This window comes from Pituophis catenifer, unplaced genomic scaffold (assembly GCF_029215685.1).
Source record: "Pituophis catenifer annectens isolate HBS135680 unplaced genomic scaffold, rPitCat1.0.hap2 SCAF_10, whole genome shotgun sequence".
NCBI classification, from domain to species: domain Eukaryota; kingdom Metazoa; phylum Chordata; class Lepidosauria; order Squamata; family Colubridae; genus Pituophis; species Pituophis catenifer.
Window position 1 is genome coordinate 15,443,947 of NW_027256890.1, and position 16,931 is coordinate 15,460,877.

The window sequence follows — 16,931 nt, forward strand, 5'->3', positions numbered from 1 at the left end:
GATGAGGGGGATTGTTTCACTGTGATTATTTCTTTTTACTGTATAAAGAACCAAGTATAGGTAACATAGGAGGGGAAATCAGTTTTTTCTTATCAGTAATAAAAAGAGAAGCTGTTCTTGGTCAGCCAACTCTTTATCTACCAAGAATTGTTAATATATGGGAGCATGCAGTCCATGTTGGGGCTCAGCCTGGAAAACATGTTGTAAGACAAAATAGCAGAAAGCAAGAATGGAAAGAATCGAGTCTTAGACGTATAAATCCGGTTCTTTGGCGAGTTGATTTTTTTATGGCTGACGTAACCCTTTTCCGCCTCCAACAAGGTGCCCCGTCTTGGCAGATCTGGATTTAACTGGGATCGCGAAGCGATACGCCCAGTTGGACCTGATGGCTTTGGCTTTAGGATGCCTGGTGCTGATTCCTCAGCGGGAGAAAAGAGCCCAGCAGATTCAGGTGAGCGAAGACGCCCGTCTTCCCAAACCCAGGGCCTCTCCCCACGCGTGGCGATCGCAATTCCCAGTCGTGACACTCTTCCCGTGACGAGATCCAAAGCATTTCAGCCGCGTGATGTGATTTCACACGCTTATTTGAAGAGAAATGACCCCGTTTTTCCCTCCGGGTAGGCCTTTCTGTCCTCGTCCGATCTGGAGCAGGTGCTGCAGCAGACGGGAGAACACCTGAGCCTGGGCGAGGCAGCCGGTGTGGCTTCACAGGTAGGCAAAGAGGGGGGTTAAAGCCAACCTGGCAGGGTTGACCGGCTGGTCTTCCAGAGTAACTTTCTCCCTGCTTTGTAGGTGAGGAGTTCCATCCTGGACCACATCCTCCACCAGGCCAAAAAGGACTTGGCAGATGTCCGCTATTTCCCGTTATTAAAGTTACAAGACAGGCATCCTGGCCAAGTGAAAGGCTTGGTGGAAAAACTTGTAGCTAAGAACAGGTAGGCAAAGGTGTGGGGGGGGAGGGCGTTTTCTGGATTGATGGCTCTGTTTGGTTTCTGTTTGGAAGGGGAAAGCACACTTCTGAAGTCCCAGCATTTTTTATATTAAATTTATAACACGCCTTTCCTTTGGGAATTCAGGGAAGTGGACACAGCACCCCCCTCTTTCTCCCACCCCCACCATATAGTACGTGCCGAGCTAATTCACCTTTGCCCGGGGAATTTTTTCCGGGAAGCTGAGCTTTCCGATATTTTAAGGAAAAGAAGAGGACTCTTCTATGCAATATGTGTCTTGCAATATACAAAATGAACCCTAATCCCTCGCCTGCTTCCTTTTGTGGCTGTGCAGGATGGAGGATGCAGCGTCTCTAATAACAGAATATCTTCAGACTCCCGAAACGTCTCTTCCGTCAAAACGGACGGCTTCCGAGGTGGTGAAGGTACTCAGATTTATGTTTTAAATCAGCCTGAAAGGCTTATTTGGGAGGATTGTGCTATTCTGCCAAAAGCACCTTCTTCCACTGGCTGTCAGGTGTATAATGTAGTTTTAAGAGAAATTTATCTTTATCTGGATCTTACCTTGGTCATTTTTTATCTCCTTCTAGATGTACTTCAGTGACCCGGCAGAAACTCTGTTGTAAATTCCCCCAAAGAAGATGGTATTTCTTGATAACCTTATCTGGATATACAAAATTTAAGATTTTAGCCTCAATTCTACTTGAGACTAATGGGATCAGTGTGTCATTTCTCTGTGTACATATGCTAATTTTATCACAGGAAACATGGTTTCCACATTTCATGGGTGCTTATACAAAATGTATCTGATAGCCCCTTATACTAATTACTGAAAGTTTTCATATAAGGAGAGATGCAAAGAATCTCCATGTTTTAATAAATAAATATAAATCAATAAATCTGTGAAGATTTCTCTCCTCTTTCATCGACATTTAAGGCACAGATCTGTCTTACGCACTTTAAATTAAGGCTCTCCAGGGCCACGTGGCTTGGAGATGAAGCAAGCTGAAGACCAACGTATCTGAAACACTGCCATAAATAATCTTAATGATGATCATCTTTTATCAAATCGAAGTTGAATAATATATTTATTGTAAGACAGTTCACATGAACAGGTAGAATTCTGCTGCGCATGTTGAATAGTATTTACAAGCAAGGAGCGATTTTGGAGGGCAAAAGGGGGAAAAAAAAAAACAAACAAGCTAAACCAAGACAGGTTTTGCCAGAAGTTCAGGGGAAGTAAACTTAGTTGCCTACGGCAGGATAAGAAGCCGCCTTTCAACTCGCAAGGCTGCAAACACTGCGGACTGTTGGGGGTGCATATTGCAAAAAAAAAAGCTTGGAATGAGTTAGGGGAGGCCCACTTGCTTTTTAACATTTCTTGTACTCGATTCTTTCCACTTTCACGTCGTCGCCAATCAGCTGATAGACGTAGGTGACAACGGTGGAAGCCTGGATGTCCATCAGCACAAAGGAAGAGACGATGTTGCTGGGAAAGAAACCGAAAGGGGAAAAAAAAACCCAACGCGTTATTTTGCTGACAGTGTCAGGAGTCTGAAGTTTTGGCGGGGGGGGGGGGGGGAGGTGTCTACACATAATAAAAGTATAACTTACTTTTCCAAAGGGCTGTAGGCTCCTGTGGCCGACCCCGGGTTAATGTAGAACTTGTTTTCGTGTTCAAAGGCCTCGAATTTGTGCGTGTGGCCCGAAATCAAGATGTCGACGTCAAACTGCCTCTGGAGGAGAGCGAGGCAGGCCACGTCTCCCCAGGGAATGACTTGATGGCCGTGGATTAGCCCGATTTTAAACTGTCCCACAGTAACCACTTTCTGTTCGGGATAGTTCCAGTTCTAGGATTGAAGGCAGAGCATGAAAACGAGACCAGCAGGAAACGAGCCTTGGCGTTGCCCTCTTTCAAACTTTCCAGAGGAAAATGTCCTCTCTTTTTTTTTTTTTTTTGGGGGGGGGGGGGGAACAGGGACGAATCTTCAGTCACTGTCCCTTGTAACGAAGTCGCAAAAGTGGGTGAATCAAAACAGAATAACAGAGTTGGAAGGGACCTTGGAGGTCTTCTAGTCCAACCCTCTGCCCAGGCAGGAAACCCTACACCACTTCAGACAAATGGTTGTCCAATATCTTCTTAAAAACCTCCAGTGTTGGAGAGCATTCACAACTTCTGGAGGCAAGTAGTTCCACTGATTAATTGTTCTCACTGTCAGGAAATTTCTCCTTAATTCTAAGTTGCTTCTCTCCTTGATTAGTTTCCACCTGTTGCTTCTTGTCCTGCCCTCAGGTGCTTTGGAGAATAGCTTGACTCCCTCTTCTTTGGGGCAACCCCTGAGATACTGGAAGACTGCTATCATGTCTCCCTTAGTCCTTCTCTTCATCAAACTAGACATACCCAGTTCCTGCAACCGTTCTTCATATGTTTTAGCCTCCAGTCCCCTAATTACCTTGCTTGCTCTTCTCTGCACTCTTTCTAGAGTCTCAACATCTTTTTTACATCGTGGTGACCAAAATTGGATGCAGGATTCCAAGGGTGGCCTTACCAAGGCCTTATAAAGTGGTAATAACATGTCACGTGATCTTGACTCTATCCCTCTGTTTATATACATGCGGAAAATGAACATGATGGAAATATTCAGAAACCATTAGCTGGACAAAAAAGGCCAAAATGTTTCTTAAGTTCTGGGAAGCAAGATAACATTTGGATGTGGCTTAGGCAGATAATTAGTTTAAAAGAATTGGTTCAGCCTTCAGGGATACAGAACAGCTTGATAAATTACCCAGACAGAAACCCCCGTTTCCAGCAGCCTCATCAAACATCATTACCTCATCAAAATCTCCCCTCACGACGTGGACGTCTCCAGCCAAGGTCTTGAGGTAGTCATAGCTCTCCTTTGTGCAGAGGTTCCCGGTGCAAAGAATGTGCTGGATTTTGCCCGGAACCAGCAATTTTTTGAATTTAGCCGGCAGGCTGTTACAGCGATGAGGAATATGAAGGTCGCCCAACACTAAAACCAACTTAGGACAAGAAAGAAGAAGCGGTTAAGGTTCTAGCAACGCATCAACCAGCTTTCCAGCACTGAAGAGAAAGAAATGCCCCTCAAATCAAGGCCAACCTGCTAACTTCTAGCAGCTTTGCAAATCCCGTTGCAATTGTGTATTTATTTAAAAAAAAAAACATTGGATTCACTGCAGATAAAATCATGACGACACACTAGACTGGAGGGAAGTTAAAAACGACGACTTAATCCAAATTGTTTTTTTGAATTTTAAAAATATAACTTGCTCCAGATTTTTCCCCCCATTTTCTTCCCCATTCGAACAAACAGGCCATAAAATTTGAGACAATTGCAAGTGGACTTGTGGATTATAAACAGCTACTTTTTCAGGGAAAAAAAAATCCCATTCTTTGAAGTATTCCATTGTAAATAGATGCCTTTTGCACCAAAGGCCGCTAAGGAAAGCAGCTCCTGCAGGCTTGAAAATTAGCTCTAGGCTGGCCCTCTTTCTTCGGTTGGCCTCTGGTGAAGAATGGCAGGATTCTAGAGGGAAGCCTGGGTGTTTGTACCCTATATATGTATATTACACGTGTATCTTGCTGGGTGGCTGTGCCACTACTGGACAGGTTGGCAATCGCCAACTTTCTGACTTTACAAGGTGGCACCTGCCAATCGCATGGCTCTATGGTTGATTTTATTAAGGGTGAAGAGATTGCGCCTTGAGGATGTTAGGGAGATGTTTCTCAACCATGGCAACTCTTTAAGCTCTATGGACTTCATCTCCCAGAATTCCCCAGCCAACATGATGCCCTCCAGACAAGTTGGAAATGCTGGATGACATCAGACTGGAAAAGAAGGAGTTAAAGCAGGGTGATTGAAATTTCAACAGCCTTTAAATGCTGCCACCTTGAAAGCCGCTAAAAGGAGTTACCACCTACCACCACCACCGTCAGCAAGGGGCCAAGATGAACCAACTTACTCTGTGACCAGCCTTATTGGATGAAGAGGTTGATTGCAGACAAGAGCAAAGGATGTGGGGCAGCATGGGTGGAGATGGGGATGGAAAAAAATAGGGGTGAGACATGAATAGTGTTAAATTAAAAGAAAGCAACAGAAAAGGAAACATCTCAAAGCCAAATTAATAGGCAAAAATCACCAATGAAATCTGGATGTTAGCAAAGGAAATGTTAAAAATAAATCTGATTTATGCAAGTAACGGGTTATCCAATCAACTCTCCCAGCAGTTTCCCATTTTAACCTGTTTACAGAATAAGCCACAAAAATCTTACACCGTATATTTTACAATCTATGGTAAAAATATTTGGTAAAAAGAGCAGGTTTGCAAATTTCAATGCGGATTCTGCTCATTTTAGCAATGGAAAGGGTTCTTTGTGTAGGCAAGCATGGGTTGGAAATGACCCAAAATATCCTAGACAAATATAATGAAAAATGCTTTGTGAATGCTTTCCGTATAGCTGCCACATGAAAAAAAAGGCCTGGGATATTAAATGATGAAGAACCATGGACATCAGCTTCAATCCCATTTTCTAAAACTTGGATTTTCGTTTGATTGTCATTTCACCCCATTTAGGATTTTAAGAACTTCCTAATTTATTGCTTTTGAAGCTGATATCTCAGAAAGATGGAGGAAGAGCCGACTGCTGAAATTCCATCCTCAAGTCCGAGCATTCTCCTACTGGGATCTGGGATCTACTGGGATCTGAAGACTTTGCAAAGTCCAATCTTCTCAAGCTCCTTTGCAGCCATGCAGTCTAAAAACAATCTTGTTTGCCTATGAAAATTCTCACATGCCTGACACCCCAAATGACAGCTCCACCCTTTTCCGAAATTCCCAGAAGGACGTCTGCAAACATACACACAAAACTGGCCTTCCTGAAGCTAATCGGTTCTTACCTGATACCAAATACTGTAATAATTTATGACTCAACGGCCCTTTTGCAACTAAAGGCCTCCACGGAGAAAATGCACTGTACAAATAAATACTAGCACTTATTCTCGCTTCTTCTCAACGTTACCGACAATTTCCTATTAGGATGTTACACATGGTGGCTCATATCACAGGTTGATCATAAAACTTCCCAGGGTTAGCCAAGCACCATCATGATAGATAAGCTGTTGCCTTACGTATCACGGAAGCAGGTGAGTTACAGGTAGTCCTCGACTTACAACCATTCATTTAGTGGCCAAAGTTACAACGGCACTGAAAAAAGGGACTTAGGACTGTATTTCACATTTACAACCGTTGCAGCATTCCCGCGGTCACATGATCAAAATTGATTTTTTTTTTTTTGGCAACTGACTTGTATTTATGACGGCTGGAGTGTCCCGGGGTCACGTGATCCCTTTTTGCGACCTTCTGACAAAGTCAGATGGGGAAGGCAGATTCACTTCACGACCGTGTTACTAATGTTAACGACTGCGGTGATTCACTTAACAGCGGTGGCAAGGAAGGTCGTACAACGGGGTAAAATTCACTTAAGAAATGGCCCACTTAGCAACAGGGCTCCATTGTGGTCGTAAGTCGAGGACCATCTGTGTTGCAGGCAGATGACCAGAACTACCAGGAAAGTGAAGCAGGAGAGTCAGAAGACGGAGAGAAACTCCTGGAGCTCAATCTTACCGCAAGATTCACCGAGATATTAACTCGATAACAAAATAATGGAGCATCGCACCACATCCGTTACTTTGAAACATCAAAAGAATTGTAAACGTCTAAATGTCTAAGAATGAAGCCTGCTGCCAGATCTAAGCACAATCGGCCGCACGGAACCCCAACGCTTCAGAATTTAAAATTAAGGTGTAATTGGTTTGGAGGCCAAAGGTCCGAACTCTTCCCTATAATTGGTTTCATTTGTTTTTCTTGAAGAAGCTCCAATGCACCCAAGGGCTAAAACTCCCATTTCCCCCTAGGCTGGGGGAAACTAATCTATAAAGGAAATATACATACATACATACATACATATATATACATACACACACATTTATATACATATATACTTTATGTTTTTCTTCTAGCCAGGTTTTCCCTACGTAACCAAGGTTTTTTGTAGCTCCAACCTTGGTTACGTAGGGAAAACCTGGCTAGAAGAAAAACACACATAAACCCTACGAAGAAGTAAGAAAATATATACTTTATATATATATATATATATAAAGTGTTTTTCTATCGAGACACCTGGTCTGCCCCAGCATGTGGGAGGGAGCATACTGCATCCCTTTCACCTTTCAGCTCCAATCCAGGAGCCCTCAAGCAGTTGCATTCACGACAAACCATTTTATACCAAATTTATATTTCGCTGATAAAGAAATAAAAGGAGACTAGTACAGATCTATTTCAAGCTATTTAGCTCTCATCAGCTAGCCATACCCTTACTTGGATTCGAACTTGGGCTGCCTGCATGTTAGGCAGATATATATATATATATATATTTTAAAATTTTTAAATCTTAAATTCCGGAGTTCGCAGTATATCTGCTTCTTTTTTTACTAATATACCTGGAATTCGTATTTTTAGAATAGTTTGTTATATATATATATATACATATATATATACATATATACATATATATATATATATATATATATATATATATATATATATATATATATATATATATATGTCGTCTTAAGTTTTCGCGGGTGTGTATATGCAAAAAATTAAAATCTCGGGTGTTTTCCCGCGCCATGTTAAATAAGTTAGTTAAAATGTTTAAAATTCTGGTTAAAATCCTAGCTTAAAATCTTCTAAAAATCCTTACATTTTTAGAATTTTAGCTAAGGTTTTAAAGCACATCCTTGCAGAGTGCTCTGTAAGGATTTTTAGAAGATTTTAAGCTAGGATTTTAACCAGAATTTTAAACATTTTAACTAACTTATTTAACATGGCGCGGGAAAACACCCGAGATTTTAATTTTTTCAGGTATATTAGTAAAAAAAGAAGACATATATATATATATATATATATATATATATATATATATATATATGTCTTCTATATGTGTGTGTGTGTGTGTATATACACACAGACATATATAATAGTATATAATTTGAAGTAAGAAGCAGAATATTTATGGAAAATGACCAAAATTGAATGTTTTCTTCCGGGGGGGGGGGGAGAGGGGAAGGGGGAGGGGCTCATTCAATGCAGCCAATTTACGGCCTGTCTGAATTTGAGGGGCTGGAGCCAGATTGAACCCCCCCTCCCCCCCACCCACCGAAGAGGAGCCCCAATGCCACCCTCCCAGCTGGGTGGGGATGATGGGAGTTGTTGTCCCACGCAGCTGGAGGGTCCCCGGGCTGTCAGCGCGGCCAGGATAGATGCAGGCTGGGCTTCCAGGCCAACTTCGGCCCTTTGGGGGGGGGTCCCTCCTCATCGCCCCCCTTCCAGAACGACTCACCATCTTGACGGCTCCTTCGGACCGACCCCCACCCTTTCCGCCGCTTCCGGTGAGCCTAACCCAGAAGGCCGGAAGTGCTGACTACGGAAGCCGAGAGGAGACAAAAGCGCCCACTACAGCAGACTTGGAGGCTGAGGAGGTGGGGCTGATAAGAGTTCTTCGATTGCAACCCTACACGAGCGGCGCTGTTGGGTCGCTGAGTGGAGGGTGGAAGCCAGGCACGGGTGAAAGAAATAAGAATTTAGCATGACCGTGTTCAGGACCGTCCTCATCGTACGCCTCTTAGCCAAGTGGGGGATGATGGAAACTGTAGTCGGGGCTGGGAAAGAGTGCTTAGGCGGATTGGGGGGGGGGGGGTGTCAACTGCCCCGCATATGGCGGCATCGCAAAAGAGCCGGAAGTGACAGCTCCACCGACGAAAGGCCCTTTCCCCATCGTTCCCACCCTCTTAAGGACTCACAAGGACTGCCTGAGTTCTCGCGATATTTCCTTCAGGTGAGATTTCCCGCTTTTTTCTTGAGGCGGGGACTTTTCAGACGTTCTCCAGACACGCGTGTTTTGTTTTGTTTTTTTGAGGTGGGGGGGAGGGAAATCGCCCTTCTTTTCATGATGAAGTGTGTCATTGGGGGCGCCCGTGTCAGAGGTATAGCACCTCAATGCTTTAAGAGGGGGGAAAAAACGCAGTTTAATCTTGCCAGTTTCCCGCCAAAATCCAAATTCTCAGCCAGGAATACATGTGTGTGTACATATATGTATGTGTGATATGTGTGTGATTTTTTTTTATTTTATCAAATTGATAATGCCCATTTCTTTGTCCAAGGCAACTGTAGGGTTGCAGTTTACAGTTCCATAAAATCATAAAATATCAAAGCATTAAAATGAGCAACCATTAAATTTATTGGTTGAGTGAAAGAATCAGAATAAAGTGCAACCCAAAGGGACAGCAATGCTAATAAAATCTGAGCTGTGGGGAAAAGACACTTAAAAAAAAAAAGCCCTACTAAGCAGGTATATACAAAAGTATGAAGGCTATTGCTTAAAAGCATTGTAAGCCGTCCTGAGTCTCCGGAAAAGGGCAGCATATAAATCGAACCAATAAATAAATAAATAAATTTGATTACATCAGTGTTTCTCAACCTTGGTAGCTTGAAGATGGGTGGACTTCAACTTCCAATTCTGGGAGTTGAAGTCCACCCATCTTCAAGCTTCCAAGGTTGAGAAACACTGGATTACATGATTACGGAATGAATTTAGATTAAATCTGTTTTTAAAGGGATAAAACGGAAAATGAGCAAAATTTCTGCGGAGTTGAATTCAGAGATTAATCGAAATCAGGCTTTCCCCATCGGCTTCCCTGTCGTGCAGCACTTAAACCGAATATATTGAAGTTCCTTGCCCAATTGGGCTGCCTAAGTGTCTGAGCTAAAAGTCGCTCTCTTGCCCCCTTCCAAAATGGTTTGCATCGTGCAACATTAACATTGTGCCCCTTCCCGAATCTTCCCCCTGCAGTGTTTGGAAGGGCTCTGCACGCCATTGCGAGAATCAGCGATGAATTTTGGATTGACCCCAAAGAAAAAGGAGTGAGTAGATCCTGGATCCAGAAGAAAACAACTTTGGAACTGAGTCATCATGGGTTCCAGAGAAATGCACTCTCAATTGCCACGCCAGGGTGGGGCTACCCAAGCATCCGTTGTTAATTAAGGAAAACTCCTGTTTTGCTCAGAAGGGCCTCATTTGGATGAGAGCCTTTGTACCAACCGCCCACTGCCGTTTTCTTTCCCTCGCTTGTGCTTAAATGTTGCCTAGAATTCGATGTGCAATATAGAAACACAGACTGGATATTTGTGCAAAACCTGCTAGGATTTTCACCGTTAAGTAACAAGAGACCCGTATTGCAAAATCGAGTGTTTTTCCTGTCACCATCTGGAAAATCCTAGCACAGCATATAACAAAGAAAACAGCTGATTTTGGGGTTGTTAAGAGTTAGGTTGAAGCAAACAAGCACCTTCCAATGTTACTATATTGTGCAATTTTTTTTCCTTATCTGTAACTTAGGAGCGATACAGTTAATACAGATACATCATTTCATCCTGTCCACAGCTTTTCCTGAGGACGGTAAATAGTTCTAGATCGGCCTATGCCTGTGTCTTCTTTTCATCCACATTCTTCCAAAATTATTCCTATGGAAATGCCACCGAACGGAGCCTGAATGGGGACACTGTTCAATTCGCATGTAAATTAATAATCAAAGTAAGTTTCAACCAATTGAACTAAAATTGCCACAAAAATACAGTTCTATTTAGTGAAATATGTAGAAAAGCTATGTATTATCAAATGTATATTTCACCTCAAATATACCTTTGGTCAGTCTGTACTTTTCTGGGGGGGGGCGGAGAAAGAATTTATTGCAGCTAATAAAACTTGAGAAAAAAAGGAATATCGCTTTCTAACATTAGTAATCAGGAAAAAAAATGAAATTCTAAAACTATACTAATTACGATGCCTAAGAAATAAGAGACGTAAGCTGATTCATACAGTTGTGCTGCATACTTTTTGACTGCGAAAGGATTCTGCAGTCATTATTTTTCCTCATGAAATCCCTGCATTGATAAAGAGTTTTTCATTTCAGGCCATTCTGCCTTTATTTCGATGCTTGCACACACTGGAAAGAAATGTGGAAAAGTGCAACATTTACACGGATGTGAATGATTGCCATATTGTTTTTAAGCTGTTCTGCAAACATGGTAAGTGGGTGATCTTGTCAGTCTTACATGACCTGAAAGGCAACATTAAAAATGTTATTGGTCAGGATTTAAAGAACTCCACCCCACCTTGGCTTTGGGTTGGAGATATTTTGACTGTGGAATTTTCCAAGGAGGTCCCTCCACTTTCCGAAAAATTGAGTGCCCGAAGGGAGCATGTGAAATGAAACTGTTGCTGTTGTTTGAATCCTCTGAAAAGCTTTTGAGATAAAAACAGGGTGTCACTTACAGTTTAACACCCTGGGATTAAATCAATAAACAGCATTTGCGTCAGTTACAGTTATTAAATATGCTACAGATGAATCAGGTGGCACTAGATTTTTAATTAAGTATGCATGCTGTGGAAGCCGTTGCTAGAAAAAAAAAATCCTAGCCCTTTAGAAAAATTAAAACTGTGTTGTAAATTGTCCACCAGAGAGCAACAAATGGCCTCTTTTTATCAGCAGAGGTCTACCATGGAGCTGGGTAGTAAGTTGTTATGAAAAGCAAATGATTGATTTTGTTATATGAAGAGGTGGTATATTAAAAAACAAACAAACACCATTTTATTAAGGTTCTTTTAAGTGAGTTCCTAGGACAGCTGCTAAATTCAGCAAGCTTCTGCATCCATCACTTCTTGCTTTGGAGAAGATGGGCTCATGCAGAGAAATTCTCAAGGCCATTCTCAAATCTTGCTTTTGGATAATTATTTTTGTTTTGACCTTCTGAGCGCGGATGGTTTTCTCCTCAGTTTACATGGCAGGTAACACATTTAGCACACTTTGGATAAAGGAGAGTATTTGTAGCTCGGGGTTGAAAGGAGGGGTCCTTGGTGCTCTCTGAGCTTGGTTGTCTCCTTGCAGACGCTTCATGACCCAAACTAGGTAACACCATCAGTGATAATATTAGTATATTTAATCATGCTGAAATAAAAATACTCTAATCAATTCATTTCACATTGGTCTAGGGTAGCCTGCAGGGAGACTTGGATTTCAAAACCATTTCCTTTTCCATCAGGTATCGTGAAAACTCATAGTTTAGCTTTCCAGGAGTGTGAACCTCTTCAAGCTGTGTTTGCAAAAGATTTGTGCACCAATGTATTGAAAGTCCACTCCAGGTAACATAATAGGCACATTAGTCATTTGCTTGTTTTGTTTGTGCTTGATTGTGTGTATCGAATGAAATGTGAATGGTTGGTTGTCACCGATGGGATCTCGGCCTTATTAATTCAGAGAGAGAAAAAAGAACTTAATAGGAGCTGCCCAATTTGTAACCTGAGTTAATTATCCAGGTTTTTGTACATTTCAGGCAGCTGTCTGACATGCTGATCCACTTTCCGACGTACCAAGAAGAAATAACTTTAGGTGTGACGCCAATGAAAGTTTGCTTCAAGACTTACACAGAGGATGAGATGGGTGAGGATTGTGCTTCCATGGTGGGATTCAAAATACAGCTTTGAATTTGTAATATCCCTGAACGCAAGAAGTTACTGTAAGATATGGCCATGGCATATTATACAATCAAATAACGTCTACTAAATATTCAAAAAGCAGGGAACTGAAAAAAACCTTTTTAAAAAACCAATAGCGAAATATATTCTGTTACTATTTACTCTTTTATAAACAGTAGCCACAATGAAAGAAACATTCAAAATTATATCCTGATAATGGTGCTCAAATTTGCTACAAATTGATAGAGTGTTAATAAACAGGAAGCTGTCAAATACACATCCATTTCTGCCCCTAATTCAGCATATTAATCCGATCTGTAGTTTAATTGTGGTGGTCTGTATTTTCTTTTCTGATATTTGGAATGGTTTTGCATTGACTTCAGATACATTATTTTGTAGCATGTAATAGCTGAAGGCTCACCTGTTATCATATTTGGGATGGAAATGGTCAGCAGCCGTGTGTTGTACGCTAATCAAATTTTTATTAACCATCCTAAGAATTCTCAACAAACCTGTGTTTTTTAAAGTCACAGTCACAGTTTTTTAAAGTTTTTTTAAACTCACAGCATTCTTATTTCGACAGAATTTGCAAAGACAACGCATACGGAAATTCATCTCAGTCCTGATGAATTTGAATACTTTCAAGTCGGAGTAGATTCGGAAGTCACGTTTTGCCTTAAAGAACTGCGGGTAATATGGTTAATTCTACTGTTTTGATTGTAGCGTGTACTTCATAAATATCTGCTCGAGTGTCTCATTTGGACAGCAGCATTAGGAAAGGAGGGATAAGGGAACAAATGCTACTGGGATATTCTTTTGATGCTGTTCTTGTATCAAAGCTCAGCATCCCACAGAACCCAGCATTTTGTATGCTGCCATGGATGGCCAAATGGCTCCAGGTAGCACTTAAATCTAGTCATAAACACTGCAGTGGCAAGCATTGGAATTCATGATCTTCTTCTGAATTAACTCCCCTCTTTCGCTTATGTTTAGGGTCTTCTGGTGTTTGCAGAAGCTCTCAGCATCCCAGTGTCCGTTCATTTTGATGTATCTGGAAAGTAGGTAGATCTTTATCCTTTTAAGAAAGCAGTGCCATATTTTATAGCCTTATTTTAAAACTCCAAAAGCTTAGCGAGAAGAAATTTCAAACTACCTCAAGTGACCACAAGAGATGCATTTTATAAACAAATGCGTTTATACGAGATTTATGGAATAGAAATATACACTTCTAAGGATTACCCTACCGTACGAGACCCATATATAATATGGGGAAGCATGCACACTAATAGCATGACAGCACCCAATTAAGGTGTGGAATTTTTTCTGGAAGAAAGTAACACGGTGCTAAGAACAGCCCTGGTTATTGCCAAGATCATAGGGTGTCTGTTTTCCAAGTTACAATAGAAAGACAGACATTCTTAGATATTTTGAGGTTCAGAGGCAGGAAACCAGATTCAACAGGTTTTGGGGACATGTTTATACAAAGGGAAAGTTTTCTATTGCTAAGGAAAGTTCTGCTTTTGTGGCAAAGCAGCCAATTTAAGGATTCCATTGTTAAGGAGATAAGCTGGCATGTGATTCCTGGCTATTGGAAAAACAAAGGTACCTCTTTTTAAGACTGCCCCCTCCCTCTGTGAACCTTTAAACAGACAGGTAAGGCTCCAGCCATTATTGCCCCCCCCCCCCAATAGGATTATAAAGCCTATTTCAGCAGTCAGAACATGAATCTTCCTGGGTCATGCAGCTACCTGGGGCTGGTCCTATTTTGCATATGCAAATAGGGGAGCAGGAAAGAGAGGGAGGAGGGAAGAGGTTGCAATAGGAGGCACCGAGGGGAGGGGAGAGAGAGGCAGAGGGGAGGGGAAGCTACATATATTCTTCTTTATTGGTGCGGTGGGGAGAGAGAATTTGCAGCTTTTTTTCATTATTTTGGCATCTGGAGGCCTGCAGTTGGTGAATGAAAAATTGAATGCTACTAAGGAACATTGTTATATCGTGCTAAAATGGATTGGCAAGCTTATACTTTAGTCAGGGATTGGGGGAGTTGAAATATGGATGCAATTTAAGAAGCTATTCCATTTGTGCATCTCTGTCTGTGAGGCCAACCAGCCGCTGCATGAATGCAGATCCTAGCCCTTTCTCTTAGCATAACCTTATTTTTTGCATTTCAAGGCCGGTCGCCTTCAGCATTGAGGATCCAGTAATAGACGCCCTGTTTGTTTTGGCCACTTTATCCGATACCGAAAGCTGCACAACAGCCACTAAACCAGCGTGCCTTGAGCAAAGCCAAAACAGGTAACCTTATTTTCAGGCCAAGATTTCTTGTAAAACACTCCATTTTAGATAAGGGGAGAGTATGGGGAGAGGAGGGAAAAAGTCACGTTCTCGGGAGCGAACTTCCTAGAAATATATTTTTGTCCTCATCCGAAGAATATCCCAAGCAGCCGGGTGTACTCCAGGTTCTGCAGGCAGCCAAGTCAGGCCTTTGGCAGGTCCGTCTACATGCCAGAGCAGAAGCCAGACGAGAAAAAGTCCCTCAAAGTGACCTCTGGGGCAAATTACTTTCTTCGTCTGGCCAAAGGCAGTTCCAAACAATCGTAATAATTTTAAACTGCTCCTCACTGTGTTCCATATGGGCTCGATGTGACTGAGGGCCACGGAAGACCCCCTAAATGAGTAAGTAGAGTTTGCAAATAAGGAAACGGCCAGCTGTTTATCAGCAACTCGCTTAGCGAAGTAATTGAGAGGTTGTAATCCATTTCTCGGTTGCCCGAAGCCGAACAAGACTTGTCTTTACAAATCTCTTCCCTCCTTAAAACTTAAAACTGTCAGATCATGTCAAGGTCTTGCCCAAATACGGTCCCTGCCACACATCCACTTGGCAGAAAGAAGATAATCTTAGAACAGGCCCCCAAGGAGCCCTTAGAGGCTCTCCAAGGTGAAGCTTCTAAAAGCAGCCACTGGAAGGGAAAACCATAACACAAATCCATCTTTATGGCGTTTTAGGGGCCCTGCCAGAGAGAGAAGTAATCAACACATCATCAGTTGCAGGAGAAAGGCATCTATAGCTCCTTCCGAGGGCTTTTCCACAGGAGAGGAACCACCTCATCCCAACTATAATAAGGTAAAAAAAAGAAATCACACCCCCAAAGTTTCACATTTTATGCCGCGTGCCTCTTAGCTTTCACAGGCATCGTAGAAGCTGCCAGCGGAAGAAGGGAGAAGAATCAAATTGCCTTAAGTGAATTCGATCCAGTGGCTCTCTTATCCTTAATGCATTGGCCGAAAATGGTTGGAAAAGAGAGTTGCAAAGAACTGAGTTTGGCCTGGCCTTCCGGTAATGAAAAACCATCCCGAGATTCAACATCATCCATTTCTTTTGATCCCACTTTTGTTAGCGCTACAAGCAATTTCTAAGTTTGGCTCCAGGTCCCAGTGATGGTTCCTTTTTTTTTTTCCTTTTCCAGTTTCATTCCTTGTTCTTTGGAGCAGTTTCCCCTAATGAGCAAAGTGATGCCAATTTGCTTCACAATTTGGCAACGGTGAGCGACACGGAAGAGGATTGCGTCTACGGGCAGCTCTCTCCTACGTTTTAACCACAGGACGTGCCCATTGGTGCAGCAGTTTGGCCTGCAGGAAAATGCCATTTTCGCTTATTTTAGGTGTTTAAATTACCCGAATGGATGGCAGCTGCTTCCTATTTTACCAACTGTTTTCTGCCAAATGTTGTTTTATCTTCAACCTATGGATATTGTCGTAACTTTGTTCAGAATTCTTTAGTTGATTAGATGGGATTAAAAGAAAATAAACCCCTTTTGGTCTAGGTGTGTATAATATTCAACGACCTTGTTTCAATGTGGGAAAAACTTGTGAGAGCCGTTTTGGATGTTTTTCAAAAATCAGAGTTTTTATATTACAATCAACTTGAAAGCATCGTAGGATGTAATCCCAGATGCCATGTTTTACAAGCGTGTTCAGCCATTCGGTGGTCAAGATGCATTGGGCAGGTTTAGCCTTTCTCGCTGGCAGTTCCCCACAGCAACCTAACAAAAGGCAATTAATCACACACTATTGCTGCTGCCTGGGCTCCTTCTTTAAGATCTGCTTCAGCGAAGAAGAATGCGAAGGGAGGCTGCTTTTGAAAGCAAAGTGAAACCAGGAACAGAAAATGGAGAACCATTTCTCAAGCAGCAGAGCGCTTATTAAGCTCCCCCAAACGTCCATAAAATGCTTTTTTTTTTTTTTTGAGAAAGACATATATTCCTTTCCTCCTTCCACTGAATTCCTCATTGTACACAAGATTTTAAAAATTTTAATTTTAGTGTCTCGCTGTTGCTAAGGTCACATGACCTGCTGGGAACTACTGG

General features: G+C 42.0%; 3 protein-coding genes across 4 annotated transcripts in view; 2 read left to right on the forward strand and 1 right to left on the reverse strand.

Annotated features, from left to right (window-relative positions):
- The window catches only part of KNTC1 (kinetochore associated 1), a 31,574-nt gene extending 29,939 nt beyond the window's left edge, over window positions 1-1,635 (forward strand). The window contains exons 59-63 of the mRNA XM_070951346.1: window positions 322-451; window positions 622-711; window positions 793-935; window positions 1,285-1,375; window positions 1,541-1,635. Of these exons, the coding sequence (XP_070807447.1) occupies window positions 322-451; window positions 622-711; window positions 793-935; window positions 1,285-1,375; window positions 1,541-1,576 (490 nt within the window). The 3' untranslated portion in view covers window positions 1,577-1,635. The remainder of the gene's footprint in view (window positions 1-321; window positions 452-621; window positions 712-792; window positions 936-1,284; window positions 1,376-1,540) is intronic.
- A 374-nt stretch (window positions 1,636-2,009) lies between these two features.
- On the reverse strand, window positions 2,010-8,434 carry VPS29 (VPS29 retromer complex component). Of its 2 annotated transcripts, none has more exons than XM_070950405.1 (4): window positions 8,374-8,434; window positions 3,783-3,974; window positions 2,565-2,800; window positions 2,010-2,439 (listed from the first exon to the last, which is right to left on the reverse strand). In XM_070950405.1, exons 1-4 carry the CDS (start codon window positions 8,374-8,376, stop codon window positions 2,322-2,324), a joined length of 549 nt encoding a protein of 182 aa, XP_070806506.1. In that variant the 5' UTR covers window positions 8,377-8,434; the 3' UTR covers window positions 2,010-2,321. The 2 variants fall into 2 exon arrangements, with proteins under 2 accessions (XP_070806506.1, XP_070806505.1); XM_070950404.1 differs by lacking the exon at window positions 8,374-8,434 and adding an exon at window positions 4,935-5,126.
- A 542-nt stretch (window positions 8,435-8,976) lies between these two features.
- On the forward strand, window positions 8,977-16,227 carry RAD9B (RAD9 checkpoint clamp component B). The gene is made up of 11 exons (XM_070951080.1): window positions 8,977-9,016; window positions 9,883-9,953; window positions 10,474-10,623; window positions 11,003-11,117; window positions 12,132-12,231; window positions 12,423-12,529; window positions 13,148-13,254; window positions 13,558-13,622; window positions 14,737-14,859; window positions 15,571-15,688; window positions 16,032-16,227. The coding sequence occupies exons 1-11, from the start codon at window positions 8,980-8,982 to the stop codon at window positions 16,158-16,160; spliced, it is 1,122 nt and encodes a 373-aa protein (XP_070807181.1). The 5' UTR covers window positions 8,977-8,979; the 3' UTR covers window positions 16,161-16,227.
- The last annotated feature ends 704 nt before the right edge of the window (window positions 16,228-16,931 follow it).